The sequence below is a fragment of the Penicillium griseofulvum genome, assembly GCF_001561935.1.
Source record: "Penicillium griseofulvum strain PG3 chromosome Unknown contig_14, whole genome shotgun sequence".
Lineage (NCBI taxonomy): Eukaryota > Fungi > Ascomycota > Eurotiomycetes > Eurotiales > Aspergillaceae > Penicillium > Penicillium griseofulvum.
In genome coordinates this window covers 87025-100682 of record NW_024467437.1, presented here as the reverse complement: position 1 = coordinate 100682, position 13658 = coordinate 87025, and the positions used below count along the sequence as shown (strand labels likewise).

The 13658-nt window shown below is 36.8% G+C and overlaps 2 protein-coding genes across 2 annotated transcripts; both read left to right on the top strand.

The window, feature by feature from the left end:
* Positions 1 to 7734: 7734 nt before the first annotated feature.
* PGRI_093400 (uncharacterized protein) lies at positions 7735 to 9086 on the top strand (the record flags this gene model as incomplete). The annotated part of the gene is made up of 2 exons (XM_040797053.1): positions 7735 to 8150; positions 8207 to 9086. The coding sequence occupies 2 exons, from the start codon at positions 7735 to 7737 to the stop codon at positions 9084 to 9086; spliced, it is 1296 nt and encodes a 431-aa protein (XP_040649864.1).
* A 3602-nt stretch (positions 9087 to 12688) lies between these two features.
* PGRI_093390 (uncharacterized protein) lies at positions 12689 to 13109 on the top strand (the record flags this gene model as incomplete). Its single annotated transcript, XM_040797052.1, has 2 exons — positions 12689 to 12859; positions 12918 to 13109. The coding sequence occupies 2 exons, from the start codon at positions 12689 to 12691 to the stop codon at positions 13107 to 13109; spliced, it is 363 nt and encodes a 120-aa protein (XP_040649863.1).
* Between the last annotated feature and the right edge of the window lie 549 nt (positions 13110 to 13658).

The window sequence follows — 13658 nt, the reverse complement described above, 5'->3', positions numbered from 1 at the left end:
AGTATCTTAGTAAATTATATAGGAACGGTACTATATAGAGACTACCGTTAGTACCGTAGTACTATACGGTACCGAGACCGAGTAACGGTACTAAAACCTATAAAGTCACGCGGTACCCCGCGACACCGAGTAATGTTACTAAAATTGGCTTGGTACCGCGTGACTTGTCAAGGCCTAGTCTTGGTTATCTCTTCTCCAAGGACGCAGTGAAGATTTTGACTAAAGAAGAGGTGCAGAAACGAAAGGCTCGCTGCGATGGAAATAACTACAATTGAAGAGCTCTCCCGTGGCCGAACGCATGGGGTACTTAACAAGCCCTAAAGCCCTAAAGATTATTCGAGAGCTGGATGGAAATAGAAATAATTAGCGCGTATTAGAATGCTGCTATCTTTCCTAGATAGTACTATGAAAGGGTATGTCTTTAGTCTAAGTGATAGGTTAATAAAATGCTTATGGTATTAGTTTCGAAAGATACCTATAGACTATCGTAGAAATTGAAGTTAGGCCTTGACAAGTCCCGCAGCACCTGGGCAATTTTGGTGCTGCGATATGGTGCTGCGAGGTGCTATAGGACTAAGCAAATTTTGGTACTGTTGTATGGTGCTACGGCACTAGGTGCTGTAGCACTGTCGTAGTACCAGTTTTAGTGCTACGCTAGTATAATTCTGCTAAGGATATCCTAAAATAGATAGATAAAATACTAACTTATTTTAATAAATTACTATTTTTTATATATATATTAGTATTAGGAGAGAATTCTAGTTACTTACTACTAAAATTCTTAATGACTAATAGTTAATTAATAAATTAGAAGGTTTAAGTACTATATAAATATTAATTAATAGTAGATTTAGCCTAAAATAGTCTAGAATTAGTAGTTAATAGTATATAGAATGTTACCAGCCAGTTCTTTTAAAGTGAAGAGTGCATTCTAACGAAAATACTAAGTACAGAGAAAGAAGAAAAGAAAGAAGAAGAAAGAATCGAGTGTGCGAAGCCTTTTATAGAGCTTTAGTAAACAATAATAATAAACTATATAAACTTCTGACTCCTTCTATCCGAATCCGGAATCCTAACTATAGTTAATAAATAAGTAGGCTATTTATTTAGCCTTTATTTCTTTCTTATAGGGGATTAATATTAGTCTCTTACTTAAATAGTCTATAATTATAAGTACTATATTATATCTATAACGATCTTTTAAGACAGAAGGGAAGTCTATTAAAAGGTATTACTAAGGTCTCTCTAGAATTAGTAGTAGTTATAGTAATCTAGGTATATAGTCCCTCTAGACCTTTATATACTTATAGACTAAGTAATTATTAATATATTACCTTATATTAGTTACCTACCTATATTAGTAAGATCTCTCTATAACTAGCTTCTTTATCTTCTTAATCTTAGGGTAAGATATTAAGGGTTATTAGTATATTTTATTAAGTAGTTAAGTACGAAGGTCCCTTTTATTAAGTACCTTAAATTACTCTTTATAAAGTAGTAACCTATCCTATATTATCTATTTTAGGTTATCTCTTAATTAAGCTAACTAATAAAACTCGTCTAGTTCTAAGTTTTAATAGTTAGATATATAGATACGTTTAATAATCTCTACTTTATTAGATTATATAAGGGCTAAATAAGCTAGTATTACCCCCTCTTCTAAGTATAATTTTAATAGTATTATAAAGCTTCGACTATTATTAATATAGGGGGTCTCCTTCTTTAATAGGGTATCGGTAATAGTATTTTTCTTACTAGGTTAATACTTAATTATAAAGTAGAATTATAATAGGAATTCGCTCTATTATACTTACTATTAGTTTATTTACTAGGTTATTATAAAGTATTCTAAGGACTAGTAATCTATTAAGATTTTAAACTAATCCTCTTAAGCTAATCTTTTAAGCTCCGGTCTCTATTCTTATAAGGTATAAATAATAGCTAAGAGTTCTTTATCCTAGACCTTATAGTTAAACTTAAATAGTTATATTATCTTTAAATAAAAGGCTATAGGGTACTAGAAATTATCCTATTTATAGTACTAGGTAAGTACTACTCTAAGAATACTATCTAAGGCGTCTATTTCTACTCTAGTTTATTAAGTAGGGTTATAGTATTGTAGAATTAGTATATTTATTAGCTTCCTCTTTAGTTACTAAAAAGCCTCTTTATAGCCTATTAACTATTTAAAAGGAACGTCCTACTATATTAAGTAATATAATAGCTTTAAGATTATACTATATCTTTAGATAAATTATTAGTAGAAATTATAGAATCTAAGGAATAACTATACCCCTTTTACTATTAAAGGGGTTCTCTATAAATTAATAATACTAATCTTTTCTAGATCTACTATAATACCCTTAGTACTTATAATAAATCTAAGGAATTTAGTCTTTATAACTATAAACTTATACTTTAATAGAGCTACTTAGAGACTAGCCTTCTAAAGGTAGGAGAGTACCTCCCTTACCTATTATCTATACTCTTCTAAGGTCTTACTATAGATTAAGATATTATCTATAAAGGCTACTATATAATTATCTATATATTCTTTTAGAATACTATTTATAAATCGCTAGAAAGTAGTAGGTCTATTAATAAAGCTAAAAGGTATAACCTTATATTTAAAAGATCTATATCTTATATAGAAAGTAGTAAGGTCCTCTACCTTAAGTATTAAGTAGATCTAGTAGAAACCTTACTAAATATCTAGCTTTATAAAGAACTTAGCCTTACTAGTATACTATAGGACTTTATTAATTAAAGGTAATAGGTAGTAATCCTTTCTTATAATAGTATTTAGTTTTCGGAAGTCGATATAGAAGTAGAAGCTACTATTAGGCTTTTTTACTATAAGAATCGGTAATATATAGGGCGTTAAACTTAGTATAATAAATCCCTTATTTAGGTTCTTAATAATATACTACTTCGTAGCTCTTAATTTATCTAAAGAGAGCTTATAGAGAGGGTAGTACCTTAATTAAGCTTCTACTTCTAAAATAATATTATAGTTAGCCTTAGGTTAGTATAAGGGTAGTTTATCTAACTTCCTCTTTAAAAAGACTTTAGCTAGATTATAGTATTCTTTTAGTAGTATTCTTTTAATCTTATTAAACTCGAGGTCTTTTTTAAAGGATAATTTAATATTAATAACCTAGTTAATCTTATAGAGTAATATCGTAAAAATCTCTATCCTATATTCTAGATCCCTCTCTATCTTTATCTTTAACCTATTAAATCCGGCCCTACTAATAATACTAATATTAATTAAAAGGGGTAGTAAACCTATATCCTTCTTTTTCTTATAAAAAACTAAGATATCTAATATCCCTTCTTTTAAATTTCGGATTATTTTCCTTTACTCCTATACCTACTAGTATCTATATTAGTACTCCTACGTATACTTATAATTAGCCTTCCCTTTTAAGTCCTCCTATTTAAATAAGCGGTCCCTCTAATTTATATTAAGTTAATACTTAGGATTCGGCTTTAGTCTTTATAGGATAGTTATTAGGATTAGTATCGTAATCTTATTAAATACTTGGTTAAAAAGTATCTTTTCCTCTAGCTAGATTATCTAATATTAATAATAATCTAGTAAGATATTATACTCTATAAACTATTTTCTACTAATAATTATATTATAATCCCTAAGATCCGCGATTAGTATAGGGACTCGCTACTATACTCGGCTATCTATATATATTATAAAGAAAGTAATATATATAATTAGCTTACTAAGCTTTCTATTAAATCCTTAGATAGGGTACTTATACCTTAGCCCCTCTACTTTTAATCTTAGCTACTTCTTAAAAAGTAAGATTAATTTCTAATTTATAAATATATATCTATCTACTCTAGTATTACTAAGTACTAAAATAGAGAAAAAACGTTTATTATATATTAGCTTAATATTAAAAACTAAACTATCTCTAGAACCTCCCTTAATTAGCTTATATAAATCTAGTAAATATAGTAATACTTTCTATCTACCTAGGTAGGAGACTTAGTCTAAGTATTAACTTTTCCCTAATCCTCCTCTTCCTTATTATTAGGCTTTATAATATAGGGAGCGATATAGGAAGTAGCTACTATAATAGTACTAACTAGCTTCTTCTTAAGGTAATTATATATTATATATCCCTACTCCTTATAGTTAAAATATCTTCCTTCCTTTATTAAGATATCTTATTTAGTACTTAAGAGTCTTCTAGGGTTAGTACTTTCTTCGCGTTTTACGTAAGGGTTATAGGTAAAACTCGTAGTCGCCCCTACGCTACTACCTAGGGTCGAGGTAGATTAAATATAGGAGTTAGCCTTTACTTCCTACTAGAGATTAATTTTATAGGATATACTCTAGTAGGTTTAGGAGAACTTTTCGAAGTTTATAGTATCCTAATTTACTACCTATATTACTTAACTCTATAGTAGGTATAGTAGCTTTAAGTATAAATTATACTTCCGGTTCTCCTTAATAATAATAGCCTCCTCTATAAGCTATATAAATTCTACTAAGAAGTTAGTAAAGCTATCCTTTAGCTTTATTATTAGCTTATAGTAAGTAGTATAAGCCTTAGTATACTAGTTTAAGTTTATAAAAATAATCTTTAGGTAAGTAATTATATCCCTAATATTTATATAAGGGTTACTTAAATTAAAACTTATCTAAAGTATAATATATAACTAAGCTTTACCTTTATAATAACTCTAAATATAGAGTTTATAGTAGACTAGTTATAGGTAGTAGTTAGTATTAGCCTCTAGTTTCTAATATATAATAGTTTCCTAGATTTTAAACTAGACTTCCTTACTATCGCTAAGTATTAGAGTATCTAGTATTTTTATAGTCTTCTTACTAGCTACTACCTCTATTAGAATTTTAGTATTATTATCCTAGTATAAGAGCTAGAATATAAGGTTACTATAGTCTTTAATTATAATATTATAATAAGCGATCGTTTTATTACACTCGATCTAAAGGTTCTTAATTACTTTATTAAAGTTAGCCTACTCTACTATAAGGACTATAACTTTATCTTTAAGCTCCTAATATTAATATTTTAACTGCTTATACTAGCGGACTATTTCTTAGAATCTCTTTTAAAAAGGGGTCTTTATTAACTATTTATATAAAGAAAACGATTCCTCTCTAGTGTTATCCTTATTATTATTCTTATTAGTTTCTACTAATCTTATTAGGGTCTCTAAGTCTAAAGCCTAGGTCTTATAATTAAAGGCCTTTTTATTATTATTAAGCGTAGTAGCGACTAGCTACTTACCGCGGTTTATTAAGTTCTATTAAATCCTAACTATTTTAATTAGTTAAGCTAGATTTAGTTTAGTTTAAGTTAAGTCTTAGCTTATACGATACTAAGGAACGGGAAGTAGGGTAAAGTAGGGCTGGGACTAATTATAAGGATAGTCTATATAACCTTATTACTTATAGATTAAGAGAGGTACTTAGTATTATATTACTAGCTAGTTCTTTTAACGAAAAGAGTATATTCTAACTAAAATACTAAGTATAGGGAAGAAAAGAAAGAAAGGAGAAAGGGTTAAGTCTCCGAAGCCTTTTATAGGGCCTTAGTAAATAGTAATAATAAACTATATAAACTTCCTACTACTTCTATCCTAATCTAGAATCCTAACCGAAGTTAGGATTTAGTAGCAGAATCCTTCTAATCGCGGTTAAAGATTCTTTTATAATCAGTTTTGACCAAGGTCAGAAACTCCTACTAGGTAGAAGCTAGCTTAGATCGTAACAATTAGGGCTAACGTATTTAAGTAAGTAATTAAGAAGGGCTAGTTAAGTAAACTTAGACTCTATTAGTAATATAGAGGTCTATTAGCTATTAAAGAGACTAGGATTAATATTTAGATTAAGGGTAGAATTAAAGATATCGGTAATATAGGAGAGGTCTAGTTAGGAGCTTAGAGGAAGTGAAGAAGGCTTTATAGTATAGGCACTAGGTTAAGATATAGTTAATATAATATAAGGGATAGTGTAAATAACTAAAGGAGAGTGTATAGTCTTACCTTATAATAGGTAACTTACGACTGTATAAAACGGGTATTACTAGTAAAAGGGGGGCTTTGTATAGATCTAATATATTATAAATTAAGTATAGACCTACTATCTTTTATAAGCTAATTAGCTATAAGGGTCTTTATCTATAGGCGTGCCTACGGGTATACTTATAGGACTATACTTAAACGCCTATCTTAAGTTAGAATCGAAGGATTTAAAACTCTTAGAATAATAATATAAGTCTTTTAGTACTAGAATAGACGCAATTTAGTAATATAAGCTTATAGAATAATAATTATACTAATACTCTTTCGATCTATTAGAAAGAATTAGACTTAGATAAGCGATAGAGTAGAAGATAGAAGTAGTATTTTACTTATAGAAAATAGTATGTATATACTACTAACTTAAATATATATCTTTAAACTATTATAGTATAATTTAGTAAGTTAATAAAAATACTATATAATATAGTATATTTCGATAAGGAATATATTCTAAATCGTATTATATATATTATAGTTTTTTATTTACTTAAATATTTTAATAAAATTTATAGATATTATAGATTAAAGCTGCGATTTTATATAGAGTTAGTAAAATAGGTATAAATAATATTTATTTATTATATGAAGTTAGCGAGTTATACGTCTATTTTAGGAGAATTTATATAATAGTAGGTGTAGTAGGTATACCCGCGATAGGTACGCCTACGGGCTGTGGGCGTTATAGACGGGCACTCGAAAATCCAAATAGCCCACCGCCCACCGTGGACGGGCGATAGGCACCTCCTAGGTGCCCATGGACGGGCGATGTCGCAGTCTAGTAGGGACGGAGACGGGCGGTCGACCAAGCTGCCACGACAATCGCCATCTCGTGATGGTCGCAGGGCCGGCCAGCGAGAGCGTAGGAGGCGCTTGCGGTAGCCTTCGGAAGAGGTGAATCTCTTGCTGGAGTTAAGAGACGAGATTATTTTGGGACCGATATCCGGGAAGAAGTCCTGCTACGATCCCAGTACACTAGAATACGTGAGGGCGTCGAGAGAGCAAGACTAAGACCACGCCAACTACTATCTAAGACAAAGAATATGCTTGAACTGTCTCCGGTAAATACCGCTAAAAACTACATTATTAAGGAACCCCTTTCATCTCACGATAGACCACGGATAGCTCAAATTAGAAACATGACATAAAATAATATTATGTAGCATACCTTTTTAGCGCTAGAGGGGTAGTGGCTTCTAAATGTGAACGGGAGAAATACCTTGCTTGGGATTATGCCAAACTAACAGCATGTTTCATCATGCTAATAATATTTTAAAGCAAATACACAAGTTCTACCTTGATCAATACCAGAACCATAGGCATCGTTAGTGGAGGAAATTGATCCGGCCCCGCGAAATGGTGAGATTTGCAGGTTACATTTGTCGGGCGGACTGTCTGGATATTGTTGATTGGTTATTTAACCACTGGCCCCACTGTGATGCCCCTCCTAGCTGGCTGACGGCTATTACCTATCGAGCGTTTTCATCTCCTTCCATCACACAAGAGACGGGCGCTTATTATCTAGTTCCTATTGGATCAGGAAATCTCCCACTATTTGCTTGAAAAGTATAAAGTGAAGGCCTAGCCCCGCAATTTTCCATCTTGAGTAAATAATTCCAACCATTCCAGCACTACCTACGCATCATCAAGCGACGCTCAATGGCTGAACCCATTGGCATAGCTTCTGGCCTGGTGGCTTTGGCTACATTTGCATTTCAATCCAGCAGTGCCCTCTTCGATGTAGTTCAAAGCTACCGATCTCATCCAAAACGCGTACGCGACCTAACGGAGGAGCTTGAGGGTCTGACCGGAGTTCTCGGAGCTCTAGCAGAGACCTTGAATGCGAACACCGATACAGAACTCGCTAGTCTCGAATATCCTCTCCTCCGTTGTGCAAATGCCTGTAAAGATTTCGAGGAGGAGCTCAAGAAATGTTCGACGCGATCTCTTGCCGGCAAAACGAGCTTTCGAGACTGGGCCAAATTAAATTACATGGGCGAAGACATTGATGGTTTCAGACGAATGTTAGCTGGCTATAAATCAACTATCATCATTGCCCTCACTGATGCAAATCTGTGAGTCTTCTTGTGCATATTAGTAATTTTTCACTAACGCTGATATGCCTTTCTAGCCGACAGTCCTCCAACACAGTTGATGGCCTTGAAAGCTACAAGGAAATGATTGAAACCACCACCAATGACCTCGAAACACATTTAGAGAGTATTGACGAAAAGCTCGAGAATATTATCGCCAAGAATACACGAAGCACAAACACGGACGCTGGGGAAATCCAGCTGATGGAGGAGGAACGTCTGAGCACCCAAAAGTGTCTCGAAATATGTGCACAGTTATCAAGCCACATTGATCAAATTCAAAAGTTGCGGAAAGCTCGGGACAGCTCCACTGATTCTTCCAGTTCGAGCAACGTGCCCGAAAGAGTCACCAACGAGGGTTTGCAGGAATGCAAAAATAGCCTTATGAACACCGCTGCGAAGCTGGAGGATCATCTTAAGATACTGATGGACCGAATCGTGACTAAGACAAAGACAAGTACAGCCTCTCAGGAGGACATTGCAGAACTTCTTAGGTTACAAGAAGAGTGGGAGACAACTCGCCAGTGTATGCATATCTGTTCGAATGCTGGAGCTCATTTAAACGAGAATCCTAGTACGATCGATAATTATGCCACTGGTGACGCCATTCAATTCATGGTCTCCACCAATGAGAAAATAATTCATGGTAGAAACCGGGGGCTGGGATGGAGGACGAGGCAAGTTGGGGGCCATCTGAGTGATGCATCGCTTCAACAGTTGTCGAGGGATATGACCAGGGTCAACTTTGCGAATACTGATCATAGGGGCTCGCCTTCAGCAGGGCATTCCATGCAAGACGAAGGCTTGCAAGATCAACCTTCATCGGAATTCAAGGATCGTTATGGCCGAGGCTTTAAGCTGACGACGGAGCGGTCCTCGCCCAATGTTTGGTCCACAGCCCCACCCTTGTACGAATGATAGCGACGCTCTACACCTTGGCCCAGACGTCGTCTTTCGCTTTTTGAGAGCAAGAGCTAATCAGTACCTAAATTGGAGGTATCGAGAATTCATCTTGAGTATCGGAACAAAAAAGTTGTAGTACTTATTGAAAGAAAGTAAGACAATGGAGAGTGTGGCTTCTACAATGTGTCTCGAAATGACGTATTTCAGAATTTTCGCCATGGCCTCCGCCAAGGTATCAGACTTAGTTTATATAAACTGTACATAAGCTCCGCAAGAAGGTGACAAAGAGCGGCCACACTGTAGATACTGTTGCACTGGTGCCGTTAGATAATCTCGGGGGCTCTCAACTAAAGGAGTAACGGGGGCAGGGCCTAAACCAGAGCCGTCTAAAAGGATGTTCTCAGATATTCTTTTCTCAGATACTTGCCAATCTGCTATTACTAACTCCTCCTCTAATATGTCGGTCCTCTCCTAATAACTATCTCCATTTTTTATGCCCACTTCGCCCTCCCTTCCTTGTGTGCTTTTAATCTGTAGGTAAATTCCGGTCCGAGTATCCATTGCCTCACACGCGAGAGGCCACCAAAGTCTCCTAATCTGCTATACAAATCAGCACACCTAAGAACAATTTGGAAGAAAAGAATAAGACAATCAATAACATAAAAACGCTGGTTCGAACTTGAAATCAATATTTTTGTTAGAGCAGAAGAAGAAGGAGGAACTAGAAGCTGGTAATATCTCAATGAGCAAAGAACTGAAAGTAGTCACCCCTCGACTTGAAAATTTGGAAGCTTTATTTATCCAACACTCGGCGGTTGATTGACAATTCGGGTGTCATTGTTGACTGTATCGGACGAGACAAGGTGCTATACCTGCCTATTTCATAAAAAAATACTTGTTACGTTAAGCAGACCGACCTAACTCAGTATCATGCGGGGGTCTAGGATATCCTACCACTTATAGCTAATAAGAGCCGATACTTACTTCCGTCTGATTTGCAACCTACTAATCGGATTACGGCGTGATTCCCGAACGTAGGTCTTATAGCTGGGATCTTTGTTTGCTCTAGATGATTTTCTAGCAAACAAAGAAAATTGCGATTAGGGATGTGAAAGGAGAATAGAAATAGTGATTGACTGACTCCCTAAACCCTTTGGCTCTTAAAACTCTCCTAAATCGTCGTCTTCGAAGCCCACTCTTAGATCTAAACCTCTTCTTCTTATCCTGCAATGTCGAAGAATAATGTTCTGCGCGAGCTCCTGCCTAGAAAAAAAAGGATCGAGTATGCGGTATTTAGAATCCGAGTCGCCGATAAAGTCTTGGCGAGTCTCTCTGGCCTATACCGAGTGCTAGAAAAGAAAGTCTAAGGTTAGAAAGATCCTCTATTTAAGGATATAGCTAACCTAGTGTAGTGTTCTGGTATAACCCTATGTACGAAATGTACGATCGAAGCTCGCTAGTGCTCCTATAATCTAGTAGGTTATCGGAGACGCAAAGCTTATACCGCTGAGTTATTGAACTTTCGTGTCGCCCTTTACCGAATGACTGCAAAGTTGCGCTCTGGAATACCGGAGGAGATATCACGGTTGATTTGGGAGATCTAAAACCTGCCAATAGATCAAGATGTAGTGAATCATCTTGTTAACAGGTGCTTATTGTATGATGACTTGGAACTTCACTAGAGTACCTACTGGTTGTAGATCAAGTCAGAGTTGGGTCAATGTTATTGAATTATTAGCTAGCTGAGGTGCACTCCCTTGCCACCCTCTTCCTATAGGGAGGCCTACCGCAGCCAAGGCTTCCTTAGTGACCTTTTGTGGTAATAAATGGCACTTATTCTCTTATCTCCGTTAATTAAATCTGAGTGTTGCCCTGTGGATGATCAAGCACCACTTGTTCTATCGCAAAAACACTCGAGGATTATAGCCATAGTCGATGACATTGGGATTTCTCATTTACGGATAATCGTTCTCCCAGGTGTTGGTCGTAGGTAGATTGGTGACCTGACCTAGTGTCAAACGATTCCTGACGTAGCAGTAGCAGAAATAATCTTGACTTCACATATCCTTCAGCTGGTGGAGTACGCTTGCCAGGTTCCGTCTAGTAGCGTTTGCGTTCTCCGCAAAAATTGCTAGGTAGGCATTATGGATCAGTATACGTAAGACGGGAAGGATATGTGACTGGTTTCTATCAGGTGTTCTATCTAGAACTAGATGGTGCATCTTTCCGCCCACTAACAAAGTTGCAGGGCTTGTATTTAACTCTGTCTAGCGAAGAATTTGGCTTAGGGCATAGAGGCGGGGATAACTCGTTGATCCTAGCAATGGAAATAACCTATTAAGGCTCGATTGAACAAGAATCTCGCACACTGATAACGTACTAAATCCAAAGTGTTGAGAATCGTGGAAAAACGTAAGTTTACAACGATATTCAGCGCTAGCTGCAAATGCTGGTATAGAGGGACTAGTAGCACGGAGTGCACTACCAACCTCTTGCTCAATTAAAACGTAAGTTTCTCCCGGATCGCTAACAATAACAGGCACTATTCTAGTAACCAGATTTCCTCTAGCATTATAGGTAATTAGACTGCGACATCGCCCATGGACGGGCGGGTGGGCATAGCCCATGGGCCTTATGTAAGCGGGAAATGGGCCCTATGGATAGGCCCATGGACGGGCCCTACCCTTAGGGCCCACGGGCCGTGGGCGTCATGGGCGCCCATGGGCCTTTTTAGTAAGCAAAATTAGCGTAACACGTGATCTTTTTTGATGAATTTCAAAATATTTCAACTAAATTCATATTTTTAACATACTTACAATCATAATTCCGGATTTCTAATAAGATATATATAAATATATATAGTGTAATTTACTATATATCTAATTTTTATATATATTCAAGACAACTTTATAATATGGTGGGCATAGTGGGCATGCCCGCGATGGGCATGCCCATGGGCCGTGGGCGTTATGGACGGGCACTCGAAAATCCAAATAGCCCACCGCCCACCGTGGACGGGCGATGGGCACCTCCTAGGTGCCCATGGACGGGCGATGTCGCAGTCTAGATATGCCGCAGTCTAAGCAGAAGTAAAAGCGTGCTCAATCCTAAAGGTAGATACCCGCTAAAGAAGGCCTCTTAGTTTAAGAGGCTTCTCAATTAATTACTAAGATAGTAGAAGTAGTGGAAGTACCTATACCCCCGCCGCAAATAAGCGACTCGCCGGCTTTACAGCCACGTATACGGGCCCCACCAAGGTATAGTGGGTGCGGAAAAATAGGGCCTAAAATCAATAGGTGCCTCGGTAGATAGATGATTTTACTATATTTAATTTAATGGCGTTTTAGTTGAGATATATGCAATTGAATTTAATAGGTTGGGTGGGGTGCGCAGCTCGGGGGTGTGCGCAACTCGGTAGTGAAATACGTTAGTGGCCTAAGTTAGCGTCAGAATTACACTTGGCTGTTGATAATCACTTATTTACCCCTCTTAATCGCAGCGTGAAGGCAACCAAGTCTTACCTCCGCCCTCATAAGGTATTTCAAATTACCGGCCATATTCGATTTAAGCTGATCTTACCATTAGGAGCTCAGGTTTAGAACTATCTCTCGCACTTAATGGACCCTCGACCGTTAGACGATGAAGCCGAAGAAATCAGAAAAGAGATCAAGGCATTACTACCACAAGTCACCACAATTGAAGAAGATAAAAACGGAAATAAGAAGTACGGGGGGGATGCGCTTTTGATGTTGATTTCGCGTATGAAAATCGCTCTCGGCATTGATGAGGTAGGCTCGAATGTTATTCCAAGGTTTACCCTAGACTTTTTTGAACTAATCCAACTAGAACTGGGAAGGACGCTTGAGACATTGGAAGAATCCTACAAAACTAAATCTTCCAAACTCGGCATACCTTATCCCAATACCGAAAGGGATTGTAGTGAACGGGTGGCTATTGAAGGACGGACATTTCGTGCAAGTTAATATTAACCCAGTTGTGGGTGCTGGTACGACTACGTTAATTGTTGCGCCTCGCTGATGTATATCTGCAGCTTAAGCAGAAAATGGATTCGACGAAGTTCAAATGTTACCATTAGTGTATATTTCTCTGTTTTATTGTTCACATTACTGAAAGACTCCTTTCGGGGAATAAGAAGCATTCTGGTGAATGGCGTCTGAGAATCTGAGGGCGTGACAGCTATTCTCTAAATCCCAAGAAAAACTGCCTTCTCTGGACGCTAGTGGAGAACGAAATAGTAAATGATGCTGGGACTCCGGGAAACTACCCGAGATAGCTGTGCCGGCCTCTTGGCCCGAGCATAAGGAGGGTAGCGGCGAGTGGCTGCATAGCGAAAGATCATGCTGTAGAATGTCGGAAAAGTATTGTTGCAACCAGTCAGTCAATGGTGGTAGTTGAGGATTGTTTTGCGGTGACTCTGAGGGCAGTGTATCATCAGTTTCCCAACCGTATTGGTCCAACCAGTCAACCGGTAGCTGTGTTGGGCGAGTATGAGAGACATGTCCATTCCCACACTTGGCTGTTTCACACCCACTATTGCAGGACACGTTGTTAGGGTAGGTTTGACTC